General features: G+C 49.2%; 1 protein-coding gene across 2 annotated transcripts in view; it reads left to right on the top strand.

The window, feature by feature from the left end:
- Positions 1-15,038, top strand: part of EEPD1 (endonuclease/exonuclease/phosphatase family domain containing 1) — a 127,144-nt gene that overhangs the window by 102,220 nt on the left and 9,886 nt on the right. For both annotated transcript variants that reach the window (XM_025291172.3, XM_025291173.3), the window contains exons 4-5: positions 9,672-9,782; positions 12,933-13,067. In XM_025291172.3, coding sequence (XP_025146957.2) covers positions 9,672-9,782; positions 12,933-13,067 — 246 coding nt within the window. The remainder of the gene's footprint in view (positions 1-9,671; positions 9,783-12,932; positions 13,068-15,038) is intronic.

Below are 15,038 nucleotides of genomic sequence, written 5' to 3'. Positions count from 1 at the left end.
TGGGCTTTCCTGGTGGCTCAGATGGTAAAGAATCTGCCTGCAATGCGGAGACCTGGTTTCAATCCCTGGAGGAGGGCATGGTTACCCAGTCTAGTATTCTTGCCTGGAAAATCCCCATGGACAGAAGAGCCTGGCGGGCTACAGTCCATGGGGTTGCAAAGAGTCAGACACTACTGAGTGATTTAAGTATAGCACAGGATAGAATGGTGAGGTTTTATTGCTACCATAGTAGGTGATTTTAGGATGTTTATAATGAAATGAATTGAAACGAGCCCCTAAATAGCAGAAATTCCTCCCAGCCTGCGAAACATCCACCACGGTTAGCATGCTGTGTCCATATGAGAGTGTGTTAGATGGTGCGTGAAGAGAGTTTGGAAGAGTGTGTAATACTGTGGCACCATTAGAACAAAACCGTGTGTGTCCTTATGAATAATCAGCTATGAAAATGAAAGTGAAGTCGCACAATCGTGCCTGACTCTTTGTAGCCCAACAGGCTCCTCCATCCATGGGATTCTCCAGGCAAGAATACTGGAGTGGGCTGCCATTTCCTTCTCCAGGGGATCTTCCCCACCCAGGGATCAAACTCAGATCTCCCGCATTGCAGGCAGATGCTTAAACGCATAGGAAACATCCTAGAAGGGAATCCACCAAAAGTGTTAGCAGTGGTTGTCTTTGCACAGTGATATTCTGCTTAAATTTTTCTTTGTTTCTCTAATTTACAAATTGTCCTATAATGAGCTTGTGTTTGCTGATACCAGAGCATAAGCCTCCATTTAAAGAGAAGGAGGGGAAAAAGCCACAGAATTACTAGTACAATCTTAACTCCCATCTCAGATTAAGAGTCTTAGCATCCAAAGAGCTTTAGAGAAGAAAAGAACCTTTGGAAGCATCCCTGAAGGGTGGAAACAAGGGGTGATGAGGTGATGACAAGCACGGAGGCAGCAACATAGGAGTATAAAATCCCCATAGGAGGGCCCCATGCCCCAGGCCCTGTGCCTCTCACTCCCCATCCTAACCTGCCTTCATCTCCAGGAATCTTCAGCTTTCTCTTAGTCTCCATTTTATAATTTCCCTTGCCAAAAAAAAAAAAATCTAACTGCCTTGCAAAGTACCCTCCCTCCCCCTGTGCTTATTTTTAACCGTCTTGTCCAGGAAACATATGCTGAGGAGCTCCTGGGAGCATGGAGGAGAGGCTACCAGAACCAGCAGCCACTCTGTGACAGGAGTGCATGTGGGTATCCCTCCCCTTGACTCTGAAGAAGCAGCTGGTGATGAACTGGTTATGGAGGCAGAGGGAATGCGTCCCTGTTTGCTTTGTGTCTTCCTCAGCATGATAGGAGTGTTTAAACAAGGATGAACAGTCCTCCAGAATCCTTTTGGGTCCCTAGGAAGAGCATGTTCATGGAGCTGACCGAGTAGGGGCTCGCGGGCCAAGTGATGCAAGGGCGGTAAGCCCACTGCTTCTCTGGATGGATGGAGAAGGACGGGCCTGAGCCTTTAGGGCAGGGGCTGCCCCACGAAGCTCTGAACGCTTGGCTGTGTGTCCTACCGGGAGGAAGGCTGTAGTTCTGATGTGTTGACCTCCCTGGGAGGGCGGTGTCCCCAGGTAACCTGGAGCATCGGTGAGGAAGTGGACAGTAGCGGTGTGGTGGTGGTGGTGCAGCTTTTAGTTCCAGAGGATCCCAAATTTGGAACACACGTGGTGCAGTACACACACATCATCTCACAGGGCAGTTGGTCTAATTCGTGTTTCCTGAGACTTCGCTCCTAAGCGAAGTGCAATTGAGCCTTCGAGTTGGCTACGCTGGACTTGATCCCACTCGCCGGCAGTGGGTGACCTTGCTGTGGTCCCTCTCTAAGCCCTGCTTTCCTCACGTGTCAGATGAGAGCATTATTAACTGCCTCGCAGGATTGTCATTGGGATCAGATGTGATAATGTGTGAACAGTGCCTAATCGCTGCACTTAGTAAATGCTGGTCCTCATCCCTTGCCCGCCCTTCCTTGGCCTCTGGCTCTCTTTTTCACAGGAGTCAGAGCTAACTGGTCGGGAATTACTGGCCACCTATGTTTTCTTACAATTGATGGATGTGTCCAAGCTTAAACCTATTAGAATGACTGCCTAGGAAATGTAAGCTCTTAGTTAGGCAGTTTAGCAAGGGATCTCCAGGTGGGACTCAGGGCACATTAAGGAGGGCTGATGCTCTTTTTCAAAGGAGTGGGATCTGCTCCATGTTTGGGAGAAAGCCTTTGGAAAGTTCACCTGATGTGCTGTCAGAACAGTCCGCTCCTTTATGGACTTCATGGGGCGATTACCACAGAGAAAGAGGGAGAAAGGAGTTTTAATGTTTCGCAGAACACTGTATTTTCTCTTTCAGTCTTACACTTCTCTTCCCACACCTTCCTCTTTGCCTCTTCTCCTAGCGTTCTAGAACCATGCAGTGTTAGAACTTGAAGTGCCCTTCCAAAGCTACAAGGAAACGAGCCCATTTCTTTCTTTCAATTTTCGAACATGGTTGTTGTTCAGTGAGCCCCCAGGGGCAGAGGAGTGGCCGCGCTCTCTCCCTCCACAGACACCCGGGCCCTTGGGAAAGGCTCCCGGACGCACCCAGTGTGGCAGCAGTGTTGGGTGAGGGGCTCCGAGCGATCCTGGGGGCCCCAAAGCCGTGGCTCTCTGGTATACCTTGCACCTGTCTCCCCTCTGGCATACATGCCTGAGTTTGCGTTTGAACAGAGGTGACTACACCTCATCACGGCTCTGTGGGAATGATCTCTTTCTCTTCCATAGAGATTGGGAAAGGAGGGGAGTGACACTTTTTGCCCTGGCTCTGTGTCCATGTTACATTTTGCCTGTGTGCCCTGCTCTGAGGAGAGGAGGCCAAGACCTTTAAGATGGTTAAGGCACTTAGCACTTATTAGGACAGAGCAATAAATGAGTGCATTGCCGCCCCATAGGCAGTATGGCCTTACAAAGTATCAACATCTGAAAGTCTAAATATGCCCAGAAAACTTTGTAATTGGCTTATTGTTAGAAGGCCAAGCATGATTAATACTTCCCAGGTGGTGCTAGTGGTAAAGAACATGCCTGCCAATGCAGGAGACAGACACAGGTTTGATCCCTGGGTCTGGAAGATCCCCTGGAGGAGGAAATGGCAACTCACTCCAGTATTCTTGCCTGGAGAATCCCATGGACAGAGGAGCCTGGTGGGCTACAGTCCATGGGGTCACAAAGAGTTGGACATGATTAAAGCAACTTAACATGCATGCAGATGTTATTCAGCTTTTGCACGGCTTGGTGTTCTTTGAGAGTATATTGACATTTTAAGGACCCTAACCATTCCGTGGTTTCACTCTCCATGTGATCACTGACAGATACCCAGAGATCTGCTGGCTTCTAATGTTGCCCATAACATACATGTGCTTGATGATCCTGGCAAAGCTAAGCCCTTGCTTACTGTTAACATTTCAAAAAAAAAAAAATGTTGTCTGTGTCCTGGTAGTACTCAAATGAAAGAAAGTTGAGTCTCTTGACCTCACCTGGCTTAAGACAGGGCTGCTGGGACTTCCCTGGTGGTCCAGTGGTTAAGACCCCATGCTTCCAACGTAAGGGGGCACAGTTCAGTCCCTGTTTGGGGAACTAGGATCCCACATGCCAAGTGGTGCAACCAAAAACATTTTTTTGTCATTAAAAAACAGATAAGACAGGGCTGCTTTCATCTATGATGGCCATTCATCCTCTTAAGGCAACAGTGCCTCTCCGTCCACACAGTGTGTTGTTTCCACGAGCTGCTGCTGAGTGCACAGAGGGAATGGGTGGGTAACAACTGGAAAGCTAGCAGTCAAAGAGACGTCACCTCTAGAATCAGAAGAGCAACCGAAATAGCCAACTCAGTGAAACAGCTTCATCTGGAACTCTGGCCCTGCAGATTCCAAATGAAAACATACCCCTACTGCCCATCCAGGAAGCAGGAGAAGGGCAGCCATCTGGAATTTGCTTTGAAACCTGTCTGTCCTCCTGACAGTCTGTCTCCAGCTGACTGTATGGTCAGCACTAGCAGAGCATCTTAGTAACTGGCTCCCAGAGCCCCAGGTTTCATTTCACCTTAACTGGACGGGGAAGATGAAGGGACCGCGGAGCTTGGTGGTGGCTGCACAAGGCACTTAGTGAGGTTGGACCCCTTTCCCATTGTTATTTACTGGTCAGGACCAGATGAACCAGGAGTATTCATTTCAGAAAGGGAGAAGGGTAGAAGGGATAAACGAAGTCCAAAAGTCCACCAACCAAGAAAGAGTTTGGTGTCAAGCCTTGGACCCTCTTGTCTCTGCAGAGATGAACAGTCAGCTGGTCCAGACAGACCTGATGTGTGCAGCACATCCTAAGCACAGCCAAAGGAGTCCTGTCTTTTAGGACTTGACATTTCTGAATGCCAGCAACTTGGCATCTTGTAGATTGCAGTTTAAAGGTCTGACTTAGGCTCTCTGTTGACAAGCTGAAGCAGAGAGTGGGGTGAATTTGGCCTTGACAATCAAGTTCTGCATCTGAGTAGCCGACTGTGGGGCACATACTAAAGACTGATATTATCCCCTAATTGGTCTGAAGCTCAAGAAACAAGTCCAGCCCATTTGGCGGGTTCTTGTAATTTATCCTGGGACAGAAAAACCTAAGGTGGGATCCCCAGGAGACATGCCTTTACTCATTCATTCAACAAATGTCCGTTATATGCCTGTGTATATACGGTGGCTGGGCTCCCTCCGTGCCTTTATCTCACAGGGTGATCTGCAAAGGGCCTCAGTCAGATGCTTACACGGGGCAGAGTAGGAGAGCTGAAATGGTATTTATTTGTTTTGAACAATACAAGTTGTCTTTTCTGACCACAGGTATTAAAAATGCAAAGACCAAGTTCGAAAGCAATAATTATCTATCTTCCTCTGAACTTCTCAAGCTATAGTTTAAAATTGGGGAACTTGAGAGTGCACAGCTTGGCCGTAACCTCAGATTCCAACTCAGTCAGGGTGGGGTGGGCAAACCTGTGGTCTAAAATGAGAGCTGGTGTAATTCTGCTGAATACAGGTGATGGGTTAGCCCCTGGGACTTTAGAAACACAGGTGTGGGCTAGGGCCCTGTGTTGAGATTGTGCAGATCTGTGCAGTTACCTGGGAGGCTTTTTTCCAATCATACCCACTTTGCCCCTTCCATTTCCACCCATTCTGCCCTTGGGAGCCACTTTTGCTTAAAGTATATTTTCTTCCTTCTGGTGTGTGGACGAAGCAGAAAATTTGAGAACCAGCTGTTCTTTTTTTTTTTTTTTTAAATCAACTTTGGGCAGAGTTCAGGTTGAGGGCTCTCAGAGGGTGCTTTTGTTTCCCTTTGAAATGTTCAGGAGAAAGAATCTAAGGATCGGTAAAGGCCGGCTGGCCCCACCCCTTGCATCGTGTCCAGCCCCACATGGTCCACCTGTTCTGACCAGGAGGTGGTGCATTAGGAGACAGACCTCAGTTCACACCTCCCTCTAAACCCTGTCAGCTGTGGAATCTCGCATTCAACTCACTTATGTCTGGGCCTAACATTTCTGGGCTGCACCTTCCTCCTGAATAGCTGGTAGTGTGATCTGTTGGTGGGATAATAGGAATGGTGTGGACCAAACAAGGGGGCTGTTGGAGTAGGCTTCTCAAAGCTTGCCGAACTTGCAGCCTGGGATCCTGTGACAGCGCAGATTCCAGGGCACTGGCGTGGGTGGGCCTGAGAGCTTGCATTTCTAACAGACTCCCAGGTGAGCTTGATGCTACTGGTCCATGGACCACACCCTGAGTAGCAAGGATTTAAAGGTGCTCTCCTCCTTATATTTGCTGTGAACTCTTAGTGCAAGCAGTCAGCTAAGTTATCAAGCTGGCAGTTTTTTTCTTGCCTTTTTTTTTAATTTCATTTTTAATTGTGGCAATTCTTTTTTAAGTTCTAGAAATAGAAGAAAATACCTACCTGCTACCCAAAGCTGATCATGAAAATTGAGGCATAGAATGCTTTCAGCCGTAAACACTGTTCGCCTTGGTCCCTTATTTTATTGTGTATGTGTGTTGATACAGTCATGTCCGACTCTTTGCAGCCCCATGGACTGTAGCCTGCCAGGCTCCTCTGTCCATGGAATTTTTCAGTCAAGAATACTGAAGTGGGCTGCCATTTCTTCCTGCAGGGGATCTTCACAACCCAGGGATCGAACCTAGGTCTCCTGCATCTCCTGCCTTGCAGGCAGATTTCTCTACCTCTGAGCCACCAGGGAAGCCCCCCTTATATTATTAATTGTCCCCAGTAACATAAGAAATACTTATGTACTAATAAGTAGAAGGATCATCTACTCTGAGGGCTGAGAGAAACATCAAGGGCAAGGCTTCAGATCTACAAAATACAGGTGACCCATAAGTTTCAGGAATCATGGTTCCTTATCTTCCAGAATTTACCTGTAAGGGAAAGACTTTTAAATATAAAACAAAGAAAAGGAAAATGTATTTCCTTCATTCCATAACACCAGCTTTTTAAACTTGAATCAGAGTCACCTGGAAGGGATGTTAAAATGCAACTTGCCAGGTCTGACTCAGACACTAATTTTGATAGCGTTTTAAGTTCCCAGATGATACTGATGCACACGCTTGAACCAGCACAAAGCTTTGTACCCAGAGCCCATCTTTGAGAGAGGTGTGCATGAAAAACAGTGTCTCTCCTGACCTGTGAGGGTCAGGAGAGATGAGCTTTCTGGCTGTCTGTAGATTGCTCTTCCCAGCACAGCATGGCCTCAGAGGCTGGAGCTCTCCAGTAGAGCTGGTTGGCTAATCACCTCAGGGGCTTTTTAAGAGCTAGAGGTTCCTGGGGTGCATCCTCAGAGATGCAGGCAAGCAGCCAGGTTCAGGCCTGCCTATGTGGAGAGCAGTGAGGCACCAGATGGACACTGGAGAGCTGTTCTCCTTTTTAATGACTCTTGGATTCAGCTCTAATGATCACTCAGCAAGTGAATGATTCCCCAGCAGGAAATTGGACCCTCTGGAAGTACATTTCCTCGCTGGATTCCTAAAGTTAGAGGCGATAAATTCTGCATGCATTTTCCAGAGTGCTTCGTTTCCTACCCAAGGGTGGCTACCAGCCAAGACCATCTGGCTATGGGGATTCATCCAGGGTGAAGTCCCCCTATTGAGGATAACACCATCCGTGGCAGTGTTGAAAAGGGAATGGATAAAAGTCACTGAGGACCAGATCCCAGAGAGAACCCTTCCCAGGCAAACTCAAAGTCAGATTAAGATCAAAGCAGTTACTTAAATAGCCTCAAGAAGAAATTCCTCCTTTTGTCTCTCATACCTGGATTTGAGGATAGTGATGTCTCTGAAGTTTCCTGGCTCACCAGCTGATGGTTATAGAGCACCACTGGGCACCATGCTCTGCCAGGTGGGCTTTCTAAAGGCAACCTGGGGACGGTCCCTGCTCTTGTGGCGTACTACTGGGAAGAGGCAGACGCGTAAACATGTAACTAAAAGCAGCATGATTCCTAGAACCTTGTACATCTAGAGTAGGCCTCCCGGGGGCTCCATCCTCGCGTGGTTTTGTTTCCTCCATAGTGCTTGTCACTAGAGAAATGATTCATCTTCTTTCTTAGAGCTCGAGCAATGGGAGAGCAAAGACCAGGCCGTCAGACCCTGGCCTCTCTCAGCGGCTGGATGTGAGCTGTCCAGGAAGGGTATGAGGGCAGCTCTGTGCAGCCAAGGCATTCCTGGAGGAGGCTGCCAGCAGACCACTCGCTGTCAGCCCACAACACCTGTATCTGAGGCGGATGCTTAGGGAGGAGTGGCAAATGCAGTGGTTCTCAGAGCTTAGCTGGCATCCAAATCACCAAAGGGCTTGTTAAAACACATTTACTGGGCCTCACCCTAGAGTTTCTGATCTGGTAGGTCTAGGGTGGGGCCAGAGAGTTTCCCACGAGTTCCCAGGTGATGCTGATGCTCCTGGGTCCTGGACCACACTGTGAGAACCACAGGGATGGTGTGGCAGCATAACCATCACAGCTTACCCAGTGGACAGATGGGAGGGGATTGAATGACAGAGAGGCAGAGAGACCTCTAACAAGCTATGCCAGTGAGCCGGGGGGCAGAATATGGAGCTCTGAAATGGACCATAACAGTGGGATTGGAGAACAGAAAGAGGGTGCTTCTGACAGACATGATGCTGCAGTGGCCTGGGGAGCACTAGCCTGTGGGAGGAGAGGGCAGAGTCAGAGTGGCTGGAAAGGTGCTCATGCCAGGAATTGAGATGCACGTCGGGGAGGGGAACGGCATGCTCCTTTGGGACCTGCTGGGTTTGTACTTCGGTGGAAATCTTCTGATGGAAATGTTAAAAAGGAAGTCAAAATACAATTCAAAACTCAAGAGAGAAATCTGAGATGCCGGTACAAATTTGGGGGCATTTGGGGTAGAAGTGTAAGCTGAAGCTGTGGGGCTGAGGTTATCTAAGGGTGGCTCTTGGAGGAGATGGCAATGATGCCTCCGAAAGGAAGCCCAGAGACTGGCTGGTGGGACCGGGCAGAGAAAGGGCTGAGTAGGGTGCCCAAGGTGCATGAAGTAAAGGGACGGGAGGTGTCACCCAGAAGGGGCAGTACCAGGTATCAGAGCATCTCAAACAGCCCAAATCTGACAAATTCTGGAGACCCTTAAAAGAACCAGCCCCAAAAGATGGGGTTGTGTTTGAGGCATGACTTAGAGGAGCTGGCCCATGGATTCTGAAACCTGTAGTTTTCAATTCCTCATTTTATTAATACGTTGTCTGTACGATTTCATTTTGCCTTGATGATAAAGTCGCCTTACAGTTCTTTATTGGTGAAACACACATACACAAAAAGAAGCTCACCCTGGAAACGCACAGGACGCGTAGTCACCACCCACGAGAGGTCTTTCTTCTCAGAGGAAAACCAAGGTGAACAGTATGGTGGTGCATGGTGAAGGGAGGGTCAGTTGGTACTTTTTTTTAAATGAAGTATAATTGATTTACAATATTGTATTAGTCTCAGATGTACAACATAGTGATCCAGTAATTTTATACATTATGAAATGACCGCGACATTACGTCTAGTGACCACCTATCACTATTCAAAATTATTTCACAATTATTGACTGCCTTCTGGGGGTCTGTTTTTGTACCTCTAACAGGGGTGGAAAAGTACCATGTATCCATGTTCTTCCCTCTGCGTTTGATACTGATCTAGACTCTCCTGGGACCTTAACCACTGATTTTTCAAGGATTAAAAAGATTCTGACAACTGCTTTTGAACTTGCCTGGAGAATCCCATGGACAGAGGAGCCTGGTGGGCTGCCATCTATGGGGTTGCACAGAGTTGGACACGACTGAAGCGACTTAGCAGCAGCAGCAGCAGCTACAAAGTGAATAGTTTGCTCTAAGCTAAAATTCTCCAGGTGATAATTGTATATTTCACCGGTGGACAGTTTGCTTTTTAATTTTTGAGGCTTGTTTTGTCATCCTGGTCTTCATAAACCCTGGCTTCTGAGAACACAAGGACGGGGTCTGACAAGTGTCTGGATCAGGCTGAGGAGTCAGGGTCCTGCATTTTCTGGCTCCTCAGACTGCCTGCAGCAGGAACTGCTTTAGGCGAGAACACACACCAACGTGTTCTCTGTCTTTACAGTTCTGTGTGGAGTTAAACCAGCCAATCCTGCCCAACATCCGCAAGTGGAAAGGGCCCCGGGGATGCTGGAAGGCCGTTGTTTCCGAGACACCCTCGACTCAGCTCCAAAAGGTACCCTCATCTGCAGAACGGGGATTTTCTTTCCATTTTCTTTTTTCCAATCACAGACGTTTAAAATCTTTCCTTTGCCAACATCCTTGATGTAATGTTGTATTTCTGCCCGTTTTTTAGCTCTTTGCCATTTGTTTCAAAATGCCCTGGTTCTTATTTCCTGTTTGGATCAGGAATGGCCTGCTGCCCAGATGGAAATGGGAGCTGGGGTGTTGGGAGGAGAGGAGAAATCCTGTCTGGAGCCAAGGCAGCAAATGGGGTATTTCTGTCCTTTGTCCTTCTAATCCCTTCTCCACGGTTCCAGCCTCTGCCAAGTTTGTAGACAGCCCCATTGTTCATTGGCTGAGAACTTCAGATTCACTTAATTCATACGTGAAATATTTGCTTTAGTGGTAAGAATTGTGCACATGGAAATGGTCTGTGGAAACTTTCAGCAGACTTTCATTTTGAATTTTCTCTCATTAGTATTGCCCATATGGGTTTAGGTAAATCGCTCTATGTATGTATTTTCATTCCCACATATCATATTCAAGACCAGTTTTTACTCACTTGAAATATTCAACATCAGTAGAGTTTTAGATTTAAAAAAAAAAAGGCTCCTGATAGTTAATTATGAGCGGATTACAAAATTTTCCTATAAATGCAGATGTTACATTTTTATCTCTAGGTGTTGGTGCTGCGTGCATGTCAATTGTGTCTGACTCTTCGTGACCCTTGGACTATACCCCACCAGGCTCCTTTGTCCATGGGATCTTCCAGGCAAGAATACTGGAGTGGGTTGCCATTCCCTTCTCCAAGGGATCTTCCCAACCCAGGGGTCAAACCCACGTCTCCTGTGGCTTTGCATTGGCAGGCGGATGCTTTACCACTGAGCCATGTGGGAAGCCCGTTTGTATCTCTAGTATACCATTATAAACACACATGATATAAATACTTATCTGAGAGATATGGAGATCTGGGACTTTTAAATTGTAATGTTTACTGGATTAAAAGTATCCAGTCACTTACTGACTGGATACTTCTTTTTAGCTCCTACTTTAAAGTGTGCTGTAAATCTTATTTCTCTGGGTTTGGGGTATAAGTGATTACTGCAGGCGGTAGCCAGGGGGCTGGAAATACAGGATAATTGGAAGGTATCTGGTCTTTACCACTCCAGCCCATTACTGTCCCTGCTCAGTCCACATAGAAATAATACTAACAGGGGACTTCCCTAGTGGTCCAGTGGTTAGGACTCTACACTCTCCCTGCCAGGGGCCCGGGTTCAATCCTGGTCGGAGAACTATGTTCCCACAGGCTTCATGGTGCAGCCAAAAGTAAAATAAAAATAAATTTAAAAAACAGGGTTGGGGAGCTTCCCTGATGGCTCATTGGTGAAGAACCTGCCTGCCAGTGCAGGAGACAGGGGTGCCATCTCTGGTCCAATAAGATCCCACATGTTGCGGAGCAACTAAGCCCACACCATGACTATTGAGTCTGTGCTCTAGAGCCCAGGAACCACAACTACTGAGCCCACATGCAGCAACTATCGAAGCCCTCTAGAGCCCTTGCTCTGTAACAAGAGAAGCCACTGCAACAAGAAATCCATGTACTGCAGCTAGAGAGTAGCCCCCACTTGCCCCAACAAGAGAAAAGCTGGTGTAGCAATGAAGACGGAGAAGGCAATGGCACCCTACTCCAGTACTCTTGCCTGGAAAATCCCATGGATGGAGGAGCCTGGTAGGCTGCAGTCCATGGGGTCGCTAAGAGTCGGACACGACTGAGCGACTTCACCTTCACTTTTCTCTTTCATGCATTGGAGAAGGAAATGGCAACCCACTCCAGTGTTCTTGCCCGGAGAATCCCAGGGACGGGGGAGCCTGGTGGGCTGCCGTCTATGGGGTTGCACAGAGTCAGACACGACTGAAGCGACTTAGCAGCAGCAGCAGCAGCAATGAAGACCCAGCATAGCCATAAATAAATATATAAAAATAATTTTAAAATATTTTTAATGGCCCAGATGGTAAAGAATCTGCCTACAGTGTGGGAAACCCAGGTTCAATCCCTGGGTCAGGAAGATCCCCTAGAGAAGGGCGTGGCTACCCACTCCAGTATTCTTGCCTGGAGAATTCCATGGACGGAGGAGCCTGGTGAACTATAGTCCTTGGGGTCAAAAAGAGTCAAACACAACTGAGTGACTAACACTTTCACACCTTTTTTAAAAAGGCACTTTACACACATATATATAGGTTCGCAGGACTCTTAGAGTCCATTTAACACTATTTATCTGTTCACCAAATCATTAGAAAAGTTACTGTGTATCAGGCACACAGTACTAGATGTTCATGGTGAGAAAACTAGACCCAGAAACCTGGCCTCTTTCACTCTTTGCAAGCCCAGGACCGTAACTGAGCCTGACAGAGCCTGTTGGAGATTTTCAAGTCAGGTAACCCTGCTCCAGGTTGGGTGTCAAGGCCACTGGGTAACTGTGTGTGGCTGCCTCTCAGATCACTCAGCCTCAACCCCTTCATCTGTAAAATGGGATCAACAGCTCCTCCCTCAACTCACAGAGTGGGTATAGAATTTTAAAGGATACTGTGCGTTGAATGCTTGTTTAGCAGACACAGGCCAGTGCCTGGCAGGGTACCCATGAGGCGGCAGGCGGTGCTGAGCTGGAAGCTGGCAGCCACTCAGTAACCAAAGCCACCTCTTGGAGTCTTGTATTTGATCATCAGCATTGCCATTTACCGACTGTGGGTTTCAGGGAAGTTACTTAACCTCTCTGAGCAGCTGAGTCTTCACATGACAAGTGGGCACGTGAGTGGCTGTCCTATGGGATGTGATGATTAAAAAGATAATTCTGTGCCTCGTCTGGGGTCTCCCCCGCAATGTGCCCCTGCCAGAGAAGAGCCCAGGCACCCCAGCTGTGTGAACCTCCCTGAAATTACTGGTCTGGGAAATTTGTCAGGGGGACTAGGAGGAGGAACATGCTGTGGTTTGGGGATGTGCTTTTGTCTCAGAAACAGCCCCCAGGCAGGTCACCCCCAGACCCAGCGTAGAGTTTGCTACTTTCCCTTTATCTCCTCCTGGCCTTGCCTGCTGTTCTGCAGCTTGAGGCTGAGCACCCCACCAGACAGACCTTTCTGCACACTAACACCTTGTCTTCTCCCGCAGGGTGCCGGGTTTGCGGGGTTCCTGTGGGACACGGCGGCGGGGGTGGAGCTGAGAGATGCCGCCTGGCAGGAGAGCTCGCCAGGCAATGGGCATGGGAAGCCGGTGGGCCCCAGCCCATACCTCGCGAGGTTCAAGGTATCGCTCCTATTGCTGTGCAGGGCCACTCTTTCTGAAAAGGAGAAAAGCCCACTTTGAGCTGTGAGCCAGAGAAGCCCACCTTTTTGCCTTGGTTTTATTCTCTCTCGGGGCTGGGTCAGCACACACACTTGGGGTTCCCTCAGCTGGGGAGCTTGTCCAGAGCAGGAAGGAGAGGAATTTGGGGGAGATCGTAGCTCTGGTAACTTGGACCTCTGGGTGAGAAGGAGGTCAAATGGCTGCTTCCCAAACCTGATAAGCAGCAGAATCACCTGGAGAGATTTTCTTAAAATCAGGATTTCCTGGACCCTGCCCCAGGCACACACAATGTCTGGTTTCCAGAATCACCTCCTGCACTTCATCAGTGCTCTCAGTGCTGGGTAAGGAAGTTGCTCGTTTGGGAATCTCTGGATTAGAGGGCAGCTGAACTGCTCTGAGGACACCCTTCTCTTACTAGGGAGAAGGGGAGCCCTCCAGGGGTCACTGGGGCTTGGAAGGGGCTCAGAAGGAACTTCTGGGTGGTGGGGCCACTGACACTTCCAGACAAGCCCTCTCTCTCCAGAGTTGGGAGCAGCAAGCAGACCGACCTGAGCTGTGTCTCCGATTCCCCTGGATGCCCTGGGAAGTATTCATGCACAGCAAACAGTCAGAAACTGGGCGTCAGGAGGCAGGAAAAGGCATCTGCCAAAACAGGTCACCAAGTCAGCAGCTGGCCTTACCCCTCAGAAATCACAGGGTCGGGCGAGAGTGGTCCCTTGTCACAGAGCCCAGCAAGCTAGCTGCTGGGCGTCTGGGACACCCCCTTCTGTATGCTCCAGAGCAGTTCTAGAGCCAGAGAGTTGCCGCAGACCTCAGCACAGTTTCTCACTGGCAGCTCCGGGCTGGGGCTGCCCGTGAGCTAGCGGCTGTGCTGACTGCGGTCGGGGGTCTAGCCCACACTTCCCGCCTCCTCACTCGCAACGCCGCAGAGATGCTGGCACTCCATGTGCATGCACACAACCCGGGCTGTCTGTGGGTTGTGCTTTGGACACTGGTGTATCAGTCAGCCAGCTATCACCCCTGAACCCTCCTCCCCAGGTCCCTTTTGTATGTAAAGTGGCTGCACGGGCTTTGGCCAAGCACGGCAACAGGCAAAACCAGCTAGTGTCTTGAAGAGATGGGCTGGTTTTAAAGATCATTAAGAAATGCTCTCAGATTGTGAATTATTGGCTCAAATCCTCTGAATGAAGTGATCCCCTGGACAGGTATGAAGCTCCTGTGCTTCGTGTCACATCCTAGGCCAGGCAAGTTGTGGGGACAGAGATGTGGCTTCTCTCCCCAGGCAGGGTTTCCTCGCCCACGGTCTGAAGGTGTCTCCCTTGAGGTCAGAGCCACGGCTGCAGAGAGGGCTCTCCTGGCTGGGCGGTGGTGATAGCAAACTGGGGTCACCTCTGTAAGATGAAACTGGCAGCCCCCACTTGGGGGTGCCCTCTGCACACCCCCGCCATAACAGAAGGGTGGGGTTGCCAAACCCAGAGCAGCTGAGCACTGCTTTGGTGCCCAGGAGGCTGACTCTGACGTCACGATTCTGCCGCTGCTCTGGGCATGCAGGAGGCGGCATAGCCTGTGCTACCAGGGCTCAGCCAGCTTTCATTCTTCATGTTTGAAATCACTGAGCATCAGGCACCGTCCGTGATCTCTAGCGGGGAAGGGAGCACATAGCGGTGGGTGGGATGTGGGGAGGTGGGGAAGGAGGCGGGGCCCAGCCGCAAATCCTGGCAGGGGTGGGGAGTGACAGGCTGGCCCTGTGGGGAGAACCCCAAGTCTTCATTAACAACCAGCTGCTAACGTTACCTCTTCCTCCTCCATAGTTGCTCAGAAGGGAAAAACAACAACAAAAAGTTGACATTTCTAGACGTGCCTGGTTTTCCAGGCCCTAAGGAGGAGTAAAGGGGTGCAGTGTAGGGGGTCCCCGTGATAGACAAGAGAGGT

Source organism: Bubalus bubalis, chromosome 8, assembly GCF_019923935.1.
Source record: "Bubalus bubalis isolate 160015118507 breed Murrah chromosome 8, NDDB_SH_1, whole genome shotgun sequence".
In the NCBI taxonomy this organism is placed as follows: Eukaryota; Metazoa; Chordata; class Mammalia; order Artiodactyla; family Bovidae; genus Bubalus; species Bubalus bubalis.
This window is presented reverse-complemented; position numbering and strand designations above follow the sequence as displayed.